This window comes from Vombatus ursinus, unplaced genomic scaffold (genome assembly GCF_900497805.2).
Source record: "Vombatus ursinus unplaced genomic scaffold, bare-nosed wombat genome assembly UNPS02008996.1, whole genome shotgun sequence".
NCBI lineage: Eukaryota > Metazoa > Chordata > Mammalia > Diprotodontia > Vombatidae > Vombatus > Vombatus ursinus.
The window spans coordinates 6,305,598-6,328,222 of NW_020948774.1; the positions used below are offsets into that span (position 1 = coordinate 6,305,598).

At 38.7% G+C, this 22,625-nt stretch overlaps 2 protein-coding genes across 6 annotated transcripts in view; one reads left to right on the plus strand and one right to left on the minus strand.

Annotated features, from left to right (window-relative positions):
• DNAH17 (dynein axonemal heavy chain 17) overlaps positions 1-22,625 on the plus strand; it is a 220,544-nt gene that overhangs the window by 136,723 nt on the left and 61,196 nt on the right. Inside the window, exons 52-56 of the mRNA XM_027850181.1 lie at positions 1,340-1,504; positions 1,669-1,860; positions 5,514-5,780; positions 12,112-12,273; positions 13,801-14,034. Coding sequence (XP_027705982.1) covers positions 1,340-1,504; positions 1,669-1,860; positions 5,514-5,780; positions 12,112-12,273; positions 13,801-14,034 — 1,020 coding nt within the window. The remainder of the gene's footprint in view (positions 1-1,339; positions 1,505-1,668; positions 1,861-5,513; positions 5,781-12,111; positions 12,274-13,800; positions 14,035-22,625) is intronic.
• Positions 1-22,625, minus strand: part of PGS1 (phosphatidylglycerophosphate synthase 1) — a 135,982-nt gene that overhangs the window by 6,829 nt on the left and 106,528 nt on the right. Inside the window, exon 11 of one of the 5 annotated variants that reach the window (XR_003568108.1) lies at positions 15,316-15,413. The exons of the other annotated variants lie outside the window; for them this stretch is intronic. The gene's annotated coding sequence lies outside the window, so the exon portion shown is untranslated. The remainder of the gene's footprint in view (positions 1-15,315; positions 15,414-22,625) is intronic. 5 annotated transcript variants of the gene reach the window in all.

Here is a 22,625-nt window from a genome sequence, read left to right on the forward strand (position 1 = left end):
TTTTTCAGTCATTTCTGACTCTTCGTGACCCTATTTGAGGTTTTTTTGTTTTGTTTTGTTTTGTTTTGTTTTGTTTTGTTTTTAGCAAAGTTACTGGAGTGGTTTGCCATTTCCTTCTCCAGTTCATTTTAGCAGAACCATGAGCAATGGATAAAAAGTCCAATTTAGGTCTCGTGTCAGAAAGCTTCCTAATAATTTAGAGTAATCCAAAAGTGGAATGACTTCCCTTATGAGGAAGGGTGTTTCCCTCCTCTTTGGCAATCTTCATGTCAAAGCTGGGTATGTAATAGTGGGGATTCCTTTTGTATCAGTTAGACAAGATGGCTTCTAAAGTTACTCCAATTCTCTGTGAAATCTTAATTTCTCTGTGACTTAGTCTTTTAGAATTGCAGTGGACAAAAATGTCATCTCCCTGCAACCAACCTGGTAATAGAACCTTTTTGAACTTAACTTGACCACTCCTTAGACAAGAGATAATGTAATTTGTCATTGGACCTGAACTCACAGGTTTTCAAGCTTGGGTAGAACCTGCCAAAATTTGTACTCTGCTGGAAAAGCCTTCAAGAACCTAGGGTTAGCTTCATGCCACAAGAGGCATCAGAGGAGAATGTTCGTGGAGGCCTATAGTTATTTTCAGTATTACTTATGTTGATAAGGATGACTCCTACTACATTGCTCTTTAGAACTTAGAAAGTGCTTTCAGAACCATGATCTTGTTTGTTCCTCATAACAAGCCTGTGAAATAGACAGGGCAGATATTCACAATCCCCATTTTACAGAAGATAAGATTCAGAGTTGTTGATATATACTTTTTATAAGCTCTCATAGCTAACAACTAAGAAAATCCATGATTAGCAAGCACTAGATAAATACTCATGTAAAATCTGTCCCATAATCAAGTTGGAAAATTCCCAAACCAGTGCAACAAATATTTATTAATTTGTGGCATTGCGTTAGGCCCCAGTGAAATGAAAAATATCCTATGCCTGTCCCCCCAAAATTCCTATTCTATATGTCCGTACAACAGGAACATGTCCTGTTACTGGTTTTTCTTACCATGTTTCCTATTTTACTGAAAGCTCATCACTGATGTGGACAGGGTAAGATAACTCCACTAAGCAATTAACAATTTATTGTTAAGAACTTGTGGGGTGACTTACCCTTTGAGAGGGGGGAGGAAGATGCTGTTGTGACCTGAGCCCCTAGAAATTCTGCCTTGTGGCCAGGTCTTATGGGGGTTTTTAGTTCTTCTTTGTGTAGGTGCTCCCACTTTGTGAGATTGATATTGAACACCTAAGTTACTATGCATATCCTCTAACATTCTCTTATCCATGTATAGGAATTTGGTGACAACGTTCTATTTGCCAAACCAAATATCTACTGCCACTTTGCCCAAGGGATTGGAGACCCTAAATATTGCCCTGTAACTAATGTGGCAAGTCTGAATAAGCTACTAGTGGAAGCTTTAGAAAGCTATAATGAAGTCAACGCAATTATGAATTTGGTGAGTGGGAGTCAGTGGGAAACATAAACTATTATTTGAAAATACCAATTTTTTGCTTCACAATTTGCAAATATCGTTCTTGGTTTTTATTTTGACAGTTTGGTTTATGGAGATGAATAATTATGTTATTATAAAATATTAAGGCATATTTCTGGTCTCTTTAGGTGCTATTTGAAGATGCAGTGGCTCATGTTTGTAAAATTAATCGCATCTTAGAGTCTCCCCGAGGGAATGCCTTGCTGGTGGGAGTAGGAGGCAGTGGAAAGCAAAGTCTTTCTCGCTTGGCTGCATATATTAGTGCCCTGGATGTATTTCAGATCACCCTGAAGAAAGGATATGCAATCCCAGATCTGAAGGTAAGAAACAACTTTTTGTCAAACTACTTCTTGTGGCTGGATTTTAAGGAAAATCTAATTTTGACAAAGCAAGATAAGAAAAATAATTGATAGTAACAACTCATATATACAGAGAGCTTTAATGCTAACAAAGAACTTTCCCCTTAACAATCCTATAGAAGACAGATATTATTCTCATTTTACAACTGATAAAAACTGAGGATAGGAGATTAAATAAATTGCACAAGGTCAGATAGATGTTGAGTGTTCAAATTGGAACTCCAACCTAGGACTTATGATTCCATGCCCTACATTCTTTGCCCTATGCCTTGCTGCTGCTGAAAAAAGTACAGAGAAACAGAAGAATAGCAAATCTGAAAGGCACTAATGTACAAACTTCACCTAGGGTTTTCTGAAAGATAGGAAATTGGAAACATTATAACTAGGGTGTATACCTACACGGACAAATCTAAATAGAATATTGCAATAGCCAGTTAATTTAGGACAGTCAAGCTCACATAAATTAATTCAATTCAATCTCAGCAAGCCTTTATTAAATGCTTACCATATGCAAGCCACTGTGTTAGGCATCAGAGATACAAAGACAAAAAACAAAAAAACAAAAAAACAAAAAACAAAGACAATCGCTGCCCTCAAGGAAATTACATTCTTTTAGAGAAGGGAGAAGGAAGAGGGTATGCAACATATAGTCTGATAAGTAAATATAAACTATATCAAAGAAAATCTCGCAGTACTCTTGTCATCAGAAATGGTTATGTTTCCTGTATCATATTCTCCAAAATAATGCTGGACCCTCTGCTTTTCTTTGATTGTGTAGATGCTGTCAACATTTGTCTCTATTTCCTTTGGATAGATGATTATTTGTATATTTTTACTGATGAACAACCATGTATTTATAACTCTATATGCATTAAGTATACCTCTGTTGTAACTTAAAGAGATCACCACCATCCCCAATTAATGTTTATTGAATACCCAACTATAAGATTGGAGTCCTAGACAGCAATTGTCTTTTTAAAAAATTACACACACACACACACACACACACACACACACACACACACTAAAAGTAAAGAGGTTCCCACCTAAACAAAGGCACAGACAAGGTGGAGCAGTATTGTGGGCCATACCTAAACTAGCCTTAGTCAACCAGTTCAAAGTTTAACATGCAGTGGCCACACTTGTACTGTAAGATGGCATTCACTTTGCTATTTAAGAATTAAAAGATCATGTTGTAAAAGGACATACTATGAAAAATAAGACACTACCCTACCCGTCCTTCAGAATCAACATGGCAGACAGGTGACAAAGGCTGAACTGTTTCCCACATCTGCTAAGCATTTTCATACTTCAAGCAGCAGAAAATCTCTTACTTAGTTCACCTGCCACTCGCCCAACTGTCAATTTAGCATATAAAACCCTGGGTGGGGCTGCCAAGGAAAAGGGAATTGTGGGGGTAGGAAAGAAGAGAATTGGAGCTTACAGCACAAAATGGTACAGACACAAACCCATCTTCAGAAATGTGTAGGAACTAACAATCTAGTTGCTCTTCTCCAGAAACAACCATTCCCGCCACACACAGAATCAGGATAGGAGAGTCTTCTGTTTGGCTAGCACATAGACTACCTGAAGGAGAGAATAGTAGAAGATACAGCTGAACAGGTAGATTGGAGTCAGATTATGAAGGACCTTAACTATCATAGTCAGGAGTGTATACTTTAATAGGCCTTGGAAGTGGCAGTGGTCACTGAGTGCTATGATCATAGTGTGTTAGGAAGATTGCTAGCAATATATTAGCTTTCCCTCTCTTGGAATCACTTGTGTGCCCCCAAATAGAATGTAAGATCCTTCAAGGCAAGAACTGTATCATTTTTTTTACTTTGTATCCACAGCCCTTAACACTGTGCTTACACATAGAAAAGACTTAATACATATTAGTTGAGTTGAATTTGTAAAGATGGACTGGAGAAGGGATCAAATAAGGAAAACAGGAAAATGTGTTAGGAGAGTGTTGTAGATGAGAAGAAAATAGTGGGAGTAGAGAGGAGGGGTCAAGAGATGCAAGAGATATTACAAGGATAGAAACAACTGAACTTGGCAATTGATGGGATGTGTGGTGGTGAGAGAAAGGAATAAGAAATGACCCAGATTTCGAGATGACTCAGAAGATGGTGGTAGCTTAATAGAAATAGAGAAGTTGGGGGAGGGATATCTTTCAGGAAGAAGTTGGTAGAGTGTGAGACTTGGAGTCAGGAAGACCCAGGTTTAAATCCCACCTCTGACATTTAGAAGCTGTCCTGAACAAGTCATTTCCTTTCACCTCTAGAGGTGTTATTCTGTGATCTTATAACTTCTCTGAGCCTTCAGTTTCGGGATCTACAAATGGAGATAATAATACCCATAGTACCTTCCTCACATTGGGGCAGTTGGGGGCTGAAGTGAAGAGCTGCCAGCAGAGGTGCCTGACCCTGTTCCCTTCCCCTCTCCCCTGATCCAGGCCGTGCAGACCCCATGGAGGAGCTGAGCAGGAAAACCCACTAGTGGGGCCTTTCTGCCCCCTTTCTTAATAGTTTCCTCTTTCTTTGTTCATCCCCTGATGACACTGACTGCCCCCCAATTCCTACTCCTATGTGAAGGAACTCAGAATTCCCTCTCTACGCGGTCCCACAGGCCCACTTCTCTATTCCCAATAGTGGCTGGCCTTGCTCTCCTAAAGAGTAGATATGACTGTTCATACAATTTGGATGAGTAAGGAGTCACCATCTACAGTCATTCTGGTAAAATAAAGGACTATCAGGCTTATCATCTTTTTGCCACTCCTGTCTGTAAGCCCTAGGCCCTGCCCTCTGACCTGCTGATGCCCCCTAAGTACTCCTGGGTCTCTCCAACACATTCCTGTATGTATTGTCTCCCCAACTAGAGTGTGATCTCCTTGAGAGCAGGAACTATTTCAGTTTGTCTGTTTGTATGCCCAGTGCTTTGCACATAGTAAACACTTAATAAATATATTTTCATTTATTCATTTATTCACAAGAATTACTGTTAGGTTCAAATGAGGTAAAATTTGTAAAACACTTTGCAAATTTTAAAGCAATATGTAAATGTCAGTTAGTAGTTGTAGTCATAAATTCAGTTTAGAACATGGTGAATTTAAGGTGCTGGTGGCATATATCCATAGAGATAATAACAGGCAGCTAATATCCCCATTTTATAGATTAACAAGGTGTGAGACCCAAAGACATAGTGACTAAGGTGTTAATTAATTCTGCTGTCTTTCCTTCCATTTCATTACTCTCTTTACCTACCTACAGTGCCTCCCTCCCTCTTTATTGGAATTGGTTCAAGGCAGCCATCCAGGCTAAATTCTACATATTAGCTAACTGCTAATTCTCCCAGCATCTTATTTAGCTTTGCACAGAGCTAGCTTAGAGTACATCTTATTCCCAAGTCAACCTAACACTTGCTGCTATTTCTCTTTGTATGGAAAAATTATCATCTCCTTATGTTTTGCCAGAATAAAGATATGTATGCCTACTCTCACTTTAAAGACTCCCTAGAGAAGAAAAATTCAGCTACAATGAAACTTTAGAATAGAAATTTCTCAATGGGAAAGTCATCGTCAAATTGTCTGTTGTCTCTGTCATTTATTCTAGTTGGATCTAGCTGCTCAGTACATAAAATCTGCAGTGAAGAACGTGCCCACGGTATTCCTAATGACTGACTCCCAAGTGGCTGAAGAGCAATTCCTGGTATTGATCAATGACTTGCTGGCATCAGGAGAGATCCCAGGCCTCTTTCAGGATGATGAAATGGAGAACATCATCACTTCTATGAGACCACAAGTAAAAGGTCTTGGCATTCCAGATACACGGGAAAATTGTTGGAGATTTTTCATTGATAAAGTACGCCGACAACTCAAGGTAGAAATCCCTTGAATTCTGCATGTCCATTGAGAGTTGGAATTGGTGGCATGTTGTTTTCTATTTTTTTTATGCATTTGTTCAGTGGGTAGGTTTCTGTCTTGCTTTTAATGAATTTAAATTGTCTATAGTTGGGGAAAGGAGCTGATTTCCACATAGATGTCTCAACTGGATTTCAGAATTATTATTGTTTTGTTGCTCAATTGTTTCATTTGTGTCTGACTCCTCATGACCCTATTTAGGGTTTTCTTGGTAAAGATACTGCAGTGGTTTGCCATTTCCTCTCCAGCTCATTTTATAGATGAGGAAATTGAGGCAAACAGGATGAGGTGACTTGCCCAGGGTCACTCAGCTAGTAAGTGTCTGAGGCCAGATTTGAAGTCACAAAAATGAGTCTTCCTGACTCCAGGACCAGCACTCTATCCACTGTGCCACCTAGCTGCCCCAGATTGCAGACTATGTGGGGGTAAGCTACATGTAAGCAGACTGGAAAGGAGAATTTTAAAAAAGAAGACTGAAAAGGGGGACAAGTCATGAAAGGATTTGAACACCGAACAGAGAATTTTATTTGATCCTAGAGGTGATAGGAATTCACTAGAGTTTACTGAGTCTCTACTTAGGGTCACATGGTCAGACCGGCACTTTAGGAAGAAAAAAGTGAGACAGTTGAGGAGAAGATGGACTGAAGTGGGGAGAGACTTGTGGCAGAGAAACCTGGTCTGAGCATGAAGTGATGAGGGTTTACACAAGAGCAGTAGCAGTGTTGGATAAGAGAAGGGGGTATATTCCTGAAATATTCCAAAGGTAAAATAGGCATTGGCCATAGGTTGGATATTCAGGGGTGCGGTGGGGAGTGTCAAGAAAGAGTGAGAGGGGGATCCAAGATGGCAGAGGGAAAGCAGTGACTTGCTTGAGTTCTCCCTCAAACCCCTCCAAATACCTATAAAAAATGGCTCTAAACAAATTCTAAAGCAGCAGAACCCACAAAAAGACAGAGTGAAACAAATTTCCAGCCCAAGACAATCTGGATGGTTGATCGGAAAGGTATATCATACCGGGCGGGGAGAGGAGCGCCATGCGGTGTGAGTACGCAGGCCACAGGGAATCTGGAGCAGGCTTCAGAGGACTGAATTGCAAGCAGCTGTGGTGGTTTCCAGACCTCTCAACCCACAAATGCCAAAGACAACTTGGAAGGTCAGTGGGAAAAGTCTGTGACTGCAGTGAGAGAGAGAAGCTAGGTCTCAGCTGCAAGTCCCAAGTGCTACCCGGGACAGTGGCTGCCTGCTGAGCTTCTGGCCCACAGACTGAGGGGGAATTGAGTGGCTGATCAGAGGTATTGCAGGGATCTCTTTGCCAGTGCTGAGACATGAATCTCTTGCTTTATCAGTGCTTGGATCTGGGTCACAGTTCTTGTGGGGCGAGGAGGAGCACTGGCTTGGTGGAGCTTGTAGTGGCGGTGGAGAGGAAACACCTCACCCCTTATCATACCACCTGAGAAGAACTGAAAATTTTCAGGTACCTAGAAGTATCTCTGAAAACAGCTGTACAAACCCCCAAAGCTTGGGACAGTACATTCTCCACATTGGAAGCAGACACTTACCTTAACAAAGAGTTTAAAACTCAAGTAATTGGCTGGGATCATGAGCAAACCTCGCAAAAAGAGTCAGACTATATTATCTTGCTTTGTTGACAAAGAAAATCAAAACATACAACCAGAAGAAGACAACAAAGTCAAAGCTCCTACATCCAAAGCCTCCAAGAAAAATATGAATCATTCCCAGGCCTTGGAAGAGCTCAAAAGGGATTTTGAGAAGCAAGTAAGAGAAGTAGAAGAAAAGCTGGGAAGAGAAATGAGAGTGATGCAAGAAAATCATGAAAAACAAGTTAACAGCTTGCTAAAGGAGACCCAAAAAAATACTGAAGAAAATAACACCTTAAAAAATAGCCTAACCCAAATGGCAAAAGAGGTCCAAAAAGCCAATGAGGAGAAGAATGCCCTAAAAAGCAAAACTGACCAAATGGAAAAGGAAGTCCAAAAGATTATTGAAGAAAATACTTCCTTAAAAATTAGAATAGAGCAATTGGAAGCTAGTGACTTTATGAGAAATCAAGACACTGTAAAACAAATCCAAAAGAATGAAAAATTAGAAAACAACGTGAAATATCTCATTGGGAAAACAACTGACCTGGAAAATAGATCCAGGAGAGAGAATTTAAAAATTATTGGACTATCTTAAAGCCATGATCAAAAAAAGAGCCTCGACATCATCTTTCAAGAAATTATCAAGGAAAACTGCCCTGATATTTTAGAACCAGAGGGCAAAATAGAAATTGAAAGAATCCACCAATCTCCTCCTGAAAGAGATCCCCAAAGGAAAACTCCTAGGAATACTGTAGCCAAATTCCAGAGTTCCCAAGTCAAGGAGAAAATATTGCAAGCAGCCAAAAAGAAACAATTCAAGTATTGTGGAAACACAATCAGGATAACACAAGATTCAGCAGCTTCTACATTAAGGGACCGCAGGGCATGGAATATAATATTCCAGAGGGCAAAGGAGATATGATTACAACCAAGAATCACTTACCCAGCAAAACTGAGTATAATCCTTCAGGGGAAAAATGGTTATTCAATGAAATAGAGGACTTTCAAGCATTCTTGATGAAAAGACCAGAGCTGAATAGAAAATTTGACTTTTGAATACAAGATTCAAGTGGAATATGAAGAGGTAAACAGGAAAGAGAAATCATAAGAGACTTATTAAGGTTGAGCTGTTTACATTCCTGCATGGAAAGATGATATTTGTAACTCATGAGACCTTTGTCAGTATTAGGGTAGTTGGAAGGAAAAAATTATATATATGTATATATATCTATAGATATAGATATATAGATAGATAGATAGATAGATAGATAGATAGATAGATAGATAGATAGAGGGCACAGGGTGAACTGAAGATGAAGGGGTCATATCTAGAGAATAAAATTGAGGGGTGAGAAAGGATTATACTAGGAGAAAGAAAAAGGGAGAGGTAGAATGGGGTAAATTATCTCACAAAAAAAAAAGAAAAGGCTCTTACAGTGGAGGGGAAACAGGGGACAGTGAAAGGGAATGAGTGAATCTTATTCTCATAGGATTTGATTTAAGGAGGGAATAAAATACACACTCAATTGGGTATGGAAAATAGGGGAAGAAGGGGACAAGAGAGTAGGGGGATGATGAGAGAGGAGGGCAGATTGGGAAAGGAGGTAATCAGAAGCAAATACTTCTGAGGAGGGACAGGGTCAAAAGAAAGAATAGAATAAATGGGGGGGGCGGGATAAGATTAAGGGAAATAGAGTTAGTTTTTCACAGCATGTCTATTATGGAAGTGTTTTGCATAACTGCACATATATAGCCTATATTGAGTTGCTTGCCTTTTCAATGAGGGTGGGTGGGGAGGGAGAAAGGGAGAAAATTTGGAACCCAAAGTTTTAAAGACACGTGTTTAAAAAAAATGTTTTCACATGCAACTGGGAAATAAGAAATACAGGAAATGGGGTACAGAAATCAATCCTGCCCTACAGGAAAATAGAAGGGGAAGGGGATAAGAGAAGAGGGGGAGAAATAGAAGGGAAGGCAGACTAGGGGAAGGGGTATTCAGAATGCATGCCATCTTGGGGTGGGGGAGGAGCGAGATGGGATGAAAATCTGGAACTCAAAATCTTGTGGAAGTAAAGGTTGAAAAAAAATAAATTTATTAATAAAAAAAAGAAAGAGTGAGAGAAAAAAAAAGAAAGAGCAAGAAGTCAAGGGTAAGACCTATCCTGGGGGACAGGATGGAGGGTTGTACCCTCATTAGTAAGAAGGAAATTAAGAAAAAAAAGAGGTTTTGAGAGGAAAGATGAATCTAGCTTTGGACATACTGATGTTTAAAGGACATCCAGTTTGAGATATCCAATAGACAGCTGGAGATGCAAGTCAGCAGAGAGATTAGGGTTAGACAAGTAGATCTGAAAATCATCACATATAATGATAATTGAATCCATGGAAGCTGATAAGATCACCAAGTGAAATAGTATAGATGGATATGAGAAGAAGGCCGAGGACAAGACTCTGACCCCTTGTCTACTGAGTGTGACCTGAGTGAAGATCCAACATAGGAGAATAATAAGTGGTCAGATTGGTTGGAGGACAGGAAGGAGTATCACAAAAAAAAAAAAAAACAAAGAACAAAAAAAAACACAAAACAAAAAAGAGCATCCAGGAAAAGAGGGTGATTGACAGTGTCAAAAGCTACAGAGAGCTCAAGAAGGATGAAGACTGAGAAAATTCCACTAGAGTTGGCAATTAAGAGAGCATTAGTAACTTTGGAGAAAACTTTTGAGAGTCCCATGGCCAAGAAGATCAAATCAATCAAAACTCAAATTAATTCAGGCTATTCACTGGAAGGTCAAATGCTGAAGTTGCAGTTTAAATACTTTGGCCACATAAGGAGAAGACAGGACTCATTGAGAAAGCCCCTGAAGTTGGGAAAGATTGAAGGCAATAGAAAAAGGGGACAGCAGAGGATGAGACGGATAGATAGTGTCATGGAAACAACGAACATGAACTTTGACAGACTTCAAGAGATAGTGAAATATAGAAGGACCTGCTTGTGCTATGGTCCATGGGATCATGAAGAGTCTAACACAACTTAATGACTGAACAACAACAACAACAACAGTAACTTGGGAAAGAGTAGTTTTGGATGAATGATAAGGTTAGAAACCAGACTGTAGAGAGTTAAGAAGAGAGTGAAAGGAAAGGAAGTGGAGGTACCTATTGTAGCTGGCCTTCTTAAATTTAGCCACAAAAGAGAGGAGAGAGATGAGGCAATAGCTAGTGAGGATAGAGAAATTAAGTGAGTTTTTTTTAAGGACAGGGGAAACATGGACATGTGTGTAGGCAGTAAGGTGCTGGAGCAGACAGCTACAGAACACAGCCAAAGTAGAGAAGGAACAACCTGCCCAGCAGAGACACTTTTCTCAGGAGAGACAGTTTAAGGACACTGTAAGAAGAGAAAAAAAAATCTGGGTCCTTTAATGCTGGAGTTGTAAGTTTTACATTCCCTATGTGCAGGCCTCTATTCTATGCCCACCTCTTCTTTCCCACTGATACTATGTGGTTGTAGAAGAGGGTACTTCAGGTTTATTGAGAATGGTTTGCAACGTACTATGCCATTTTAGTAAATGATTTTGCTTTGATGTAATTATGTCAACTGGCTAACCACTAAAGATAAATCCATTGGAGAGGGCCTGGATTAGGAGTGCAGATTCACAGAGTACCTTCAGCCTGGTGTAGACTTCTCTAGAAAACCTGATCCATTAGTACAAGTTGGAGTGTATTCTAGAGGGGGTGCTATATCTATGTGGACAATAATATAATACTAGCAGAATAGAATAATACTACATCTATGTGCAGACCTAAATAACAAAAGTATTTTATGCTTTTAACTGACATGACTTGTTAAAGATATTCAAGCACCAGAAAAAAAACCCCAACACTTTATATATGCCTTATTGTCGACAGGTAGGACTCAGAGGGGTCTGGACATTCAACATTATTAATTCTTTAATGTTGATGACATAAATTAAACTAGAATTCCAAACTATGTTTGGAAACTAAAATAGAATAAGGGAAGGGAAACTACAACCATAGTATATTATACACAATGGGTACCTGATAAATAGAATATAATTCTTCTATAATAAACAGAATGTAAGCAGGTCTTTTTTTTTTTCATTTTGCCTCTGTATCACTGGAGTGAAACAGTGCCTTGCATATAGTAGGTGCTTAATATATGTTTATTGAATGAATGGGTCATCTCATAGGAATAATATGATCAACCTTCTTAAAGCAGGATAAGGAAATCCTAAGGCTAGGATACTAAGTTGCCAAGGTCTAAGCACATTGCTACTCAGTCCACATCCTCCAAAAGTATTCTTGTGACTCAGGTGGGAACTCTGGTGCCATTCTCCTACTTTCTCAAGATCCTTCCTCATCCCCTTTGATCCATTGGTAGACGGCTTCCTGTCTATTGCCCATGCCCTCCTCAGTCAAAGGTTAAATGTTTCTGCCACCAAAATAGTGGTTTAGGTTTATAACTTCATTCTACCACACACAAAAACATCAGTGAAACTTGTTTGATGTTACAGATGTGCCTCTAATGCAGAATGAATACTAGTGCCCATTGTCATTATTATACACTACAATCCATATCTGCTTCTTTTTTTCTAAAGAGATTTTTTAAAAGCTGATGTATGATTTGTTGTTTACTCGGTCGAATCCATTTTATCTGTGTTGTCCATCTAGGTTATCCTGTGTTTCTCTCCTGTGGGCTCCACACTTCGGGTGCGAGCCCGAAAATTCCCAGCTGTGGTCAACTGTACAGCTATCAACTGGTTCCATGAATGGCCTGAAGATGCCTTGGTATCTGTCAGTGCTAGATTCTTAACGGAAACAGAGGGAATTGAGGTTAGCAAATCAACTAGTTGGTTTTGCCTGTCACCATCTCATCAGTTGCAAAGCTTGCTAGTTAATGGCATCTGCTGGATCAAAGACAATGTAATCTGCATGTGCTACTCTGTCTTCACAAGTTATTTGTCTCTTTGTCTTTAGCAGCAAAACTATAGCCATGAGGATAAAACATACAACAACATCCTAATTTTTGTTCTACTTTTAATTTTCACTGAAGAGGAGGATACTCACATTCACTTATTTGCATTAGTTGTCTGTCTGGAAGTCATCATTAAACCATGACATATCCTGGACACAAAATGTGTTGCCCAAGAGGGCCACATGTTATTAATTTTGGACAAATATGCTATTGTCATTGAGTTAGAATTAGTCCTAAACTAAATTTTTTCATAGATTAAAAAAAAATCTAAGGTATTGAATACAACACTTTGCTTCTCCACAGGTAAGATCCTTGTTTTGTTTTTATATCCCTAATATAACAGTACCTTACATACAGACTTTGTGCAATAATTAAATTCAATTGGATTCAAATATTGAATTAAATTGGATTTGCTTGCCAATATGATGCTGGATGATTAGATTTGTATCTCAACTGCAAATAAAGGTTGAGAAACACTGTATCATTGACTTAATTTCATGATACTCTCCTCCTAAAAGTGTTATGTGGCACAGTGTGTGCCTCTGTGTGTGTGTGTGTGTGTGTGTGTGTGTGCGTACAAATTTTATTAAGATAATTTCTGGAGAACTATATAATAGTTCTTGAAAAAATTACAGCAACCCGGAGTGCTGTACAAGTAGACCTAGGAATCACTGCTTTAGATGAAGTCAAGACAGGTTGCTTGGAACAACTGCATGATATAGTAGAAAGAACTCTGGAATTATTGTTTGGGGACTTGTCAATATGAGCTTTGGTACTTTTGTGACATTGGGCAAATCATTTCCCCCATCTGGGGATCAGACAATGTCATCTCAAAGGTCCCTTCCAGTTATAAATCTTATAAGCATGGCAAGTCATTTTTAAGGGAGAATGAAGCCAATTTTGCCTCCCTCTGAAAAGGAGCTAGTCTATATTGGACAACAGCTGCAAAGTCACACAACCCAAAGAATGCTGCAAGTGGAAGGGCTTGCTGAAAATTAAACCTTTTCCATGTATCCGGTCAGGCATTGCATGTGGAATCATTCCAGTTAGGCTTTGTCTTGGTACACAGAGGTCAAATGTGCTGAAGTGGGGCAAAAGAGTTTGCTTCCACATGATGCTTTGAGGCAGCCTTTCCAGCTTTTATGCCCAGAGCTTTCCTGAATCCACCAAATGGATGGACATGCACTGTGGTGCTGTGCTCACCTAAGGAACTGACCTTCACCATACAAATGGGAACTTGGATTATGGCAGAAGTGAGCAGATTCCCTTCCCCTACACACATCAAAGGGTAGAGGGGGTACACAGGGAGCATGGAAGGGAGAATCAGACCTAGGAAATGGTCATTCTGGTTAATTATAAATAATACTATGTCTTATTTTTTGTAGAAAGAAGTCAAAGACTCCATCAGCCTTTTCATGAGCTATGTGCATACAACTGTTAACGAGATGTCCAAAGTCTACCTGACTACCGAAAGACGGTATAACTACACAACCCCTAAGACCTTTCTGGAGTTGATCAAACTGTACCAGAACCTACTGGCTAAGAAAAGGAAGGAGCTCATTGCCAAAATTGACAGGTTGGAAAATGGTTTGATGAAGCTGCAGAGTACTGCTTCTCAGGTAGGACACCGGGAATTTGGGATACTAATATTTTCTAGGCAAAGCACGTTCCTGAAATTCCAGATATTTGACCCAGGTTTCCGTGAGAACTCTGTGGCTTTCTCCTCATTAGGTCTTTCCACTCATTTTTCTTCTCATTTCATTCTCATCTTTTTTGACGGGAGTTCAGATAGGAATAGTCCTAGAAGAATTTGCTGTCCTGCTATTATATATTCAGTGTTCTATGGACAGGTGGATAAAATGCTTGCTTTTTTGGTAGTTGAATAGAAGAATCCTAGGATATAAACTCATCCCCTGTAGGCTCCCTAAAAACATCCTTGATACACCTCCAGGAGCAAATGACAACAAATATTCTGTTCCCCCTTACCTTTAATTACCTCTTCACTGATATTTTGAAAGTTTTTTATCTGTATAGCTTGGGGAGTACTTGGGGTGGAAATAACTATTAAAAACTTTCTTCTTAAGTTGTTTTTGTTTTTTTTTTTGGTTAGGCAATTGGGGTTAAGTGACTTGCCCAGAGTCACACAGCTAGTAAGTGTTATGTGTCTGAGGCTGGATTTGAACTCAGGTCGTCCTGACTCCAGGGCCACTGCACCACCTAGCTGCCCCTCTTCTTAAGTTTTTATGAATTAATGTTATGTCCTGACAATTGTGGGTAGTAGTTTGGTCTTCAGTACAATTGTACCCCAGTAGTTTGGATCTGGTACAATTTGTTGATTGTGTTCTTCGGAACATTTTGAGATCTATATAGGTAATGTAAGGATTAGCCATCTGTCAGTCTATGAAAGATAGTGATGTATAATTTGAGCCACCAGATTATATCTTGCTAGGTATTCAGTAAGTGCTCAATTTTTACAGCCTTCAGTGAAGTGCTACATTTTCTCCACTGTATCCTTGCATAATCTGCACTGATTATTAAGCCCAGCTTCTTAAGTGTAACCCTTCTGCAGTTGCTAGTGGCAGTGACTGGATTAAAATCCTACCTGTGTGACCTTGAATAAGTCACCTATCTTCCCTTGCTTCAGTATCTTCATATATAAAATGAAAGGATTAGACTGGATAGTGTTTGAGTTATGTTCCAGCTTAAGATCTACATCCTGGCCCTGAATTGCCATCAAAATCTTCTCTGTTTCCACAACCAAATCTATAATTATATTAGCGGTGAGGGAAGGGGGAATTGGACACCCTTGATCAACTGGTTCATACCCCCACAGCCTGGTTGAAATTACAGAGACCACCAGGTACTAACATGTTAAACAAAGTACAAACATGACTACCAACCTTTATGAAGTATAACCTTTAAGGCATTGGAGGGCAACTTGCTTTTGACTCTGAAGATTGGTCACATCAAGGTAGCCTTTAAAAAGATAGTTTTCTAGCTGTGGAGATAATCAAGGTAAGGGAGATTAATAAGTGTAACCCATGGTGGTTTAGAAGAAAGTAAGCTATGGAAGAAGACCCTGGGATCCTGCATAGCCTTTTCCCTTGCACTTCCACCAGAGGACAATGGAGGTTGGGTGGGAGAGATTTTTATGTCCTATTGGCCATAAAGCTATTTAGATCATAGCTACTCCTCTACTAAGAGACGCTGTGCCTAAAAAGGGACCAAAGATTGTTGATTTAGGCAACTCTGAGAATTGTGACCTCTGATAGCAGAGAGGAAAGCCAGCTATAAATTCAAGGGAGGAAGCTCAAGAAATCTCTATGAGCTACCTTGCCCAGCAGAGATGTTCTATCCTCAGGTGAGCAATATGAGGACACCACAAAAAGAGAGAGGACATTAGGGCTCCTCAGTGCTAGAGGCAAGGTTAGCATCACACAAATTCAACTTTACCTAAAGAATTCTAAAAGAAACCTTCATTCCAAAAATAAAAAAAATAATAATAATGAAAATTCCTTACGCAAAGCAGATGCTGTATGATGCAGACAGCGGAAACGTTGGTGGGAAGCTGAGAAGTATCTCTAAGTCAGTTCCTGTCTGTCTGCAGACAGTGAATGATACTCTTTCTGAATTCAATAGTTATCCTTATATGTATGGCTGGCAGCAAACATGCTCTTGAAGGGAAAAGTGAATCATGTTGGAAGTGTAAGCCAATAGACTTGGAAATGAAAGTAAAAATAATTAGAAAATATGAAAGAGGATAAAAATTGTCATCAGTAGCACGTGAACTTAATCTTGTGGTGTTGAGTGTGTGTGGTGTCCACAGTGAAGGAGGATCACCCAGAAAGCAGTGCTCACATGAAGTTAACTTATCTATGCAAACAAAGAGAATGCACTATTCTACAGATGGAAAAACTATTCACTATTAGCCTCTTTGAAGATTTAAAGGTAAAAAATTTGAAGGAACACAAGTATTCATAGCAAGCAGTGGTTGTTTTGTGCGATTTAAAAATTGTGCAGGATTTTATAATGTGCAAGTGTCAAGAGAGGCTGCTAGTGCAGATACTGAACCACCAAAGAAGTTTCCAGAGTTTCTGCAAAAAATAATAATAATAAAAGATGAAGGTCCCTACTTGCCAGAGCAAATCTTTAATATAGATGAAACTGGCCTGTTTTTTATCAAAGATTGCCATCTCAAACCTACATCTCAAGAAAGAGGAAAAACTATGCCAGGGCATAAATTAAAAAATAAGAATTACTCTTTTGCTTAGAGGTAATGCATCTGGGACTTGCAAATTAAAGCCTGCTGTTGCAAACCGCTCAGAAAATCCCAGAGCATTGAAAGAAATCAGCAAGGCATACCTGTGCATTATTTTGCTATCTGTGCATTATTTCCACTCATCCCTAAGGCATGGATAACTCTTATCATCTTTGAACAATGGTTTATGCACTAATGGTGTTCCTTTCAAGGTTCTACTTATTTTGGCTAATGCCCCAGGTCACCCTCCCCATCTGGGTGTTTTTAATGAAAATAAAAAAGTGATCTACCTACTCCCTAACACTACCTCATTATTACAACCTATGAATCAGGAAGTGATTGCGATTTTAAGGGGTGTTATTTATGCACTACATTTGCCCAGGCAATTGCAGCTTTGGATACAGATAAGATTTGACATTGAGAGATTTTTGGAAGTCCTATAATATTTCCCATGCAATCTGGAATATTGCTAAAGCATGGAAAGATGTAGCAGAAAAATGTATGAAGAGATTGTGGAAAAAAGTACGCCTACAATTTCAGTTTTCATGGATTTGACAAAAATGAAAAGTTCAAAGAAGTGAGTAACAAGATTGTAAAATAAGCATGAGAACTGGAGCTAGAAGTGGGTGAGAATGATATGGAATTGAGTCTCATGGAGAAGAGTTGTTGAATGAGGGTCCGACTGAGCTGCTAGCTGCAAAGATTGCAGAAGAAAGGGAAACTTCAGAACCTGAGGTCGAACCAGAAAGGTTCACAGTGAAACAGTCAGCAGAAGTACTTCACCATTTGAGAGAATATTGAAAAGATGGATCCAAATGCTTCAAGATTTTTAAAAGTTCAAAAACTAGTTAAGGATAATAATACTTGCCATCAGCTATACAAGGGGAAAAAAAGAGAGCCATTGTCCAAAAATCTTTCAGTAGCGTCATAAAAAAAGTTGCACAGCCAATCACTAGTGATAAAGGCTAGGTGCCATAGGAGGAGAAGGGGCAATGTACTGCACATCTACGTTAACTTTACTGTACAGTACTGTGCATACTTTATCATTAACTCTAGCTTTCATTTCATAGTTCTGTTTATTATCATGGTACACTCTTTCTATGTCTGCATTTTAGTACATTTTATGACGTGGGTAGAGGTATTTTGTATATGCCTTTGTTATGTAGTCTAAGTGAAGTGGGTGGGTAAGGGCAAATTTGCATTATGTAAAAATTATTTTATAAAAAGGTCTGCAGAATGGTCCACTTACGTAAAGTGAGACCTGTGTGTGTTGCCACTATTTTCACTTATGCTATGTGTGGTTGTGAGAGAATGAAATTCAGGTTAATGGGGATAATGTTTTGTAGCTACTGTTCTTACTATGCCTTCTTAGTAAATACCTTTGCTTTGAAGCATTTGTGTCAACTATGTGACTATTAAAGGTAAGTGCTCTGGTGGGAGCTTGTAAATTATTTTTTAGGAGTGTGGACCTAGAATCAAAGGTAATCATGCCCCCAGAGAAAACCAGACTACAACTGTGAGCACCAAGAAAGAGTCTACTACTTTTGTTATTGTTATTTCATTCTCATCTTCTTTGATGGGATTCAGAAAAAAACAGTCCTGGGACAGATCATTAGCCTATTTTCCTTTATATTCGTAGTCTATGGACTATGGACATAAGTGATTAAAATGACTACTGTCTGTGGCTGAATAAAAATATCAGGATGTAAAGTCATCCACTGTAGGTTCAATGAAAGCATTCTTGGTACAACTACAGTAGAAAATAGGATGAGATACATGGTATGTCTCTCATCTTGTTCCCATGTGAATTTGATCTTCCCAGCCAGGTTTCTATCCTTTGAAAGATTTATTTTCCACAGAGTTTGGAAATTATGAGTATTTGTGATATTAACATCTATTGAAAACCTTGTTCTTAAGATTTTATGAATCATTATTATGTCTTTGTGATTGTAGGTAACAGTTTGGTCTGTGATAATGGTTTCATTCCAGTACAGTTTATTGATTGACTTCTGCAAGGTATTTTGAGACCCACATTTGTAGTATTTGTTGTCTCTCAGTGTGAAGGCTACCAGGTCATGTCTTAATAGGTATTTGGTAGATGTTCAACTTTTCCAGTCTGTGGTGATATGTGACACTTTCTTCTACTATTTCCTTGCATAATCTACACTGATCACCACCTTTCTGAAGCTTCTGGTAGAAATGACCTGGTTCTGAAAGACCACTGTAAATCCCTTTGTTTCCATGTAACAAGCTGCCCAACAGCCACGTTTCTGAGGCTTCTTTTTTGGTATATTGTGGGCCAAGTTCATGAGGTTCATCCATAGCAAGTTTTTTGATTCTACTCCTGGTTTATAGTTGCTGGATGAAGTCCATCCAGAAGTAAGTAATTTTTCATCATATAAGGGAAATCCAATTATGTGTGCCTATTATTAACTTTTATAATTGTTCAATGCAGTAATATTTGTTTATTAAAAAAAATTCTCTAGATTTTTGACCTATTTGTCATTTGCTATAAGCATATCAATTAATCTTTCTCCTTTTTCAAGTGGAAGTGTTCATCTTTCTATAGCTGCCTTATAGTGGACCCTATGTTTTAATAATAGCTAACATTCATGTAGCCCTTGCTATGTGCCAGGCACTGTGTTAAGCACTTTTAAATTATTATCTCATTTGATCCATCAACTCTTCAAGATATTATCCCCATTTCACAGTTGAGGAAACTGAGGCAAACAGCGCCTCCTTGCCCAGGGTCACACAACTTGTAGGTATCTGAGGCCAAATTTGAACTCAGGTCTTCCTGACCATGGGCCCAGTGCTCTATTCACTGAGCTATCTAGTGGCAACTATGTTTTACTAATATTGATTTTATGAATATTGTGGAGGTTTCATTAGGGGACTTTCCAAATCCATTTTGGTCTATTTTATAATTCTGAAAGTATACCTTAAAATTGAAATTGCCTGGTTGTGAATTGCTTTAAATGTGTTCTCATTCAGCTTTGATTTTAGAATGCCAGTAAGTCTTTTAATGTATTCAGCTACAGCCTGCTCCTTGACAATTTTTGCACTCAGTGTGTCTTGCCTGGAGGAGACCAAGGCATTTATAGTTATTACCCCCATCCAATGGTTTAGTGTGACCTCTGTATTCAAGTTGGAATGCATCAGCCTCTATATCTCCTTGGCATACATTAAGAATTTTATACTTACTGAGTGCAAAAGACACCTTGTTATTGTTGGAGAAAAATTCCATGTGATAGGGGAGCAATTTAATTTGATCTTCTGTGGAGCCACATACCTTGATGTCACCCATATTAATGTGAAAACCATCCTTAGTTATTTCAGGATGTATGTTAATGGATTTAAGGCTAGACAAAGCCATAATGGACTTGAATTTTCTTCCTGAAAAATGCCCTGTTTTGGGGGCAGGTAGGTGGCGCAGTGAATAGAGCACCAGCCCTGAAGTCAGGAGGACCTGAGTTCAAATCTGGTCTCAGACCAGGCACTTGACACTTCCTAGCTGTGTGACCCTGGGAAAGTCATTTAACCCCAATCGCCTAAAAACAAACAAAGAAAAAAGAAAAATGCCATGTTTTATGTGAATTGTTCTTGACATTATTGTGTTGGTGGCATGTTTTATCCATACAGTTATCTATGTGGGCATCAAATATTCTATTATTCTCACTATACTTGGGACTACTTTATATATTTGCAATATATGAATAAACCATGAATGTAGTACTGCATCAAATGCTTTATGATGATCAACAAAGAGAGAGTATATATGTTATGGCACTTTGGGGCAGCTTGTTCAGTAACTGCTAAATACCCATGGCCCATTTTGGCATATCTTTTTTGCTCCTCAGATAATATGTTGTTTTCTTTATAAGGGTTCATAGATTTTTCTATTGATACAAGCTTTGAATGCTTTGTATAAAGTACATGAACCCATAACTGCCTTATATTTGGAGGGGTTATTGGTGTTCTTTTTATTTGGTAATAAATGTGATGCATTCTGTTAAGAAAGGTGGGAATCGGGGCAGCGAGGTGGCATAGTAGATAGAGCACTGGCCCTGAAGTCAGGAGGACCTGAGTTCAAATCCAGCCTCAGGCCAAACACTTGACACTTATTTGCTGTGTGACCCTGGGCAAGTCACTTAACCCCAATTGCCTAAAAAAAAAAGAAAAAGAAAAAAAAAAGAAAGGTGGGAATCAGACTTATGCCTGAGGGGAATCTAATATAGCACCTTTCTAGGTGGCTCAGTGGATAAGAGCACAGGGCCTGGAGTCAGGAATACCTGAGTTCAAATCCAGCATCAGACACTTACTGGCTGTGTCACCATGGGCAAGTCATTTAACCCTGTTTGTCTCAGTTTCCCCATCTATAAAATGAGCTAGAGAAGGAAATGGCAAACCACTCCAGTACCTTTGCCAAGAAAACCCCAAATGGGGTCATGAAGAGTCCAACACAACTCAACAATAATAGCAGCAGCAACAATTCACATGCCATTATGAATAATTATGGATTTTATCCAGGTCTGTCACTTTCTGATTTTGCAGAAAGGCTAGAGTTTTAGTCACCTCTCTTGATGCTTTGTCATTTCTGTCATTGCATGTAATCTTCCTGCTTCTCATTTGATCCAGCTTGTATTTTCTTTCATTGTGTTAGACTTCTTACAACCATATAGACCAGAAATTTTTCTTCATCTCTTCTTCTGGGGTTCTGTCTTGTTCTTGAATTATTTACTTTTCAAACCTCCATCATAAACTTTTTAATTGATGTTGAATTGTTTATTTTGTTCTTTGTGTTTCTTTGATTCGTCATCACTCATCATCTTTGAGTCATCATCATTGTTAAGTTCTGTGAGACAGGGTTCCTGTTGCCATGATCCTGCCAGTGGCTTCTTTCCATTGATTTTCAGTAACTCTCTGAAATTCCTTCTGTCTTGGTGGTGCTTAATGCTTGTCCTTAGGGGATAAACTTCCTTTATGGATCCATTTTCCTCCTCTACTCCCTATTGTAGTAACAGCTGCCACATAGCCTGCTGTGTGAAAGTCCTATAATGATTTTACACTTTCTGCCAAATACTGTGGGAGAATGTGTTCTTTCATGATAATTATATTTGATTTTTTAACTTACTCTGTTTTAGTATATTTGGTCTGCTAGTTGGAATCATGCTATCAAACTCAAAAAAGCCTTTTGAAAATTCTAGTCTAAGTACATGATATGCCTCATCTATTTTCAAAATAATTTGAAATCCTCAGTTTTGTTTTTGACATGTTTCATTATAGTCAATCTTCAAAGTTCTCTTGTTTAACTTTCGTGATTTCGAGAATTCCCATAATTTTTTTTAGTAACCTCATTTTCATTTTTGCATTGGCAACTATACACATTCATGGCTATACACAGTAAAGAAAAAAATGAAAGGTGCAATGCATGCAAGTTTGTGGAGTGGCCACACTCCAACACCTTTGAGGATCTCAAACAGTGTGTTAAGCAAACATCACTGACAGATTATTTCCAGTTAGTGTATCCTTCACAATCTCCAACTCCACCAGCTATGAAGGAGAGAGTGTCAGAGGTGATATTGAGACCTCGCCAGTCTGTCTCCCTTGATTTTCAGAGGATGGCCAAGGTAAAGAAGTTTATAGCAATATAGTACACAGTATAATGACTTTACACTGCCATATGACACAGTGGAAGGTAAGCTTAAAAAGTGTGTTAGTTTTAAAAATTTTATTTGCTGCACAGCATTTATGGTATTGTAGATTTCATGTGTTATTAAAAATTAATATCATCTGAAATCAATGTTTTTTTAGTGATGTTAGCACAAAAGGTCATAGAATTCTAGGAAATTACTAGGGAGAAAAAATGTTTTGTATGTTGCTAATTTTGTGTACTGCATTTTATGAGTTATTTCATGGTTACTGCATGTTATCAGAATTAATGTTTTGGGG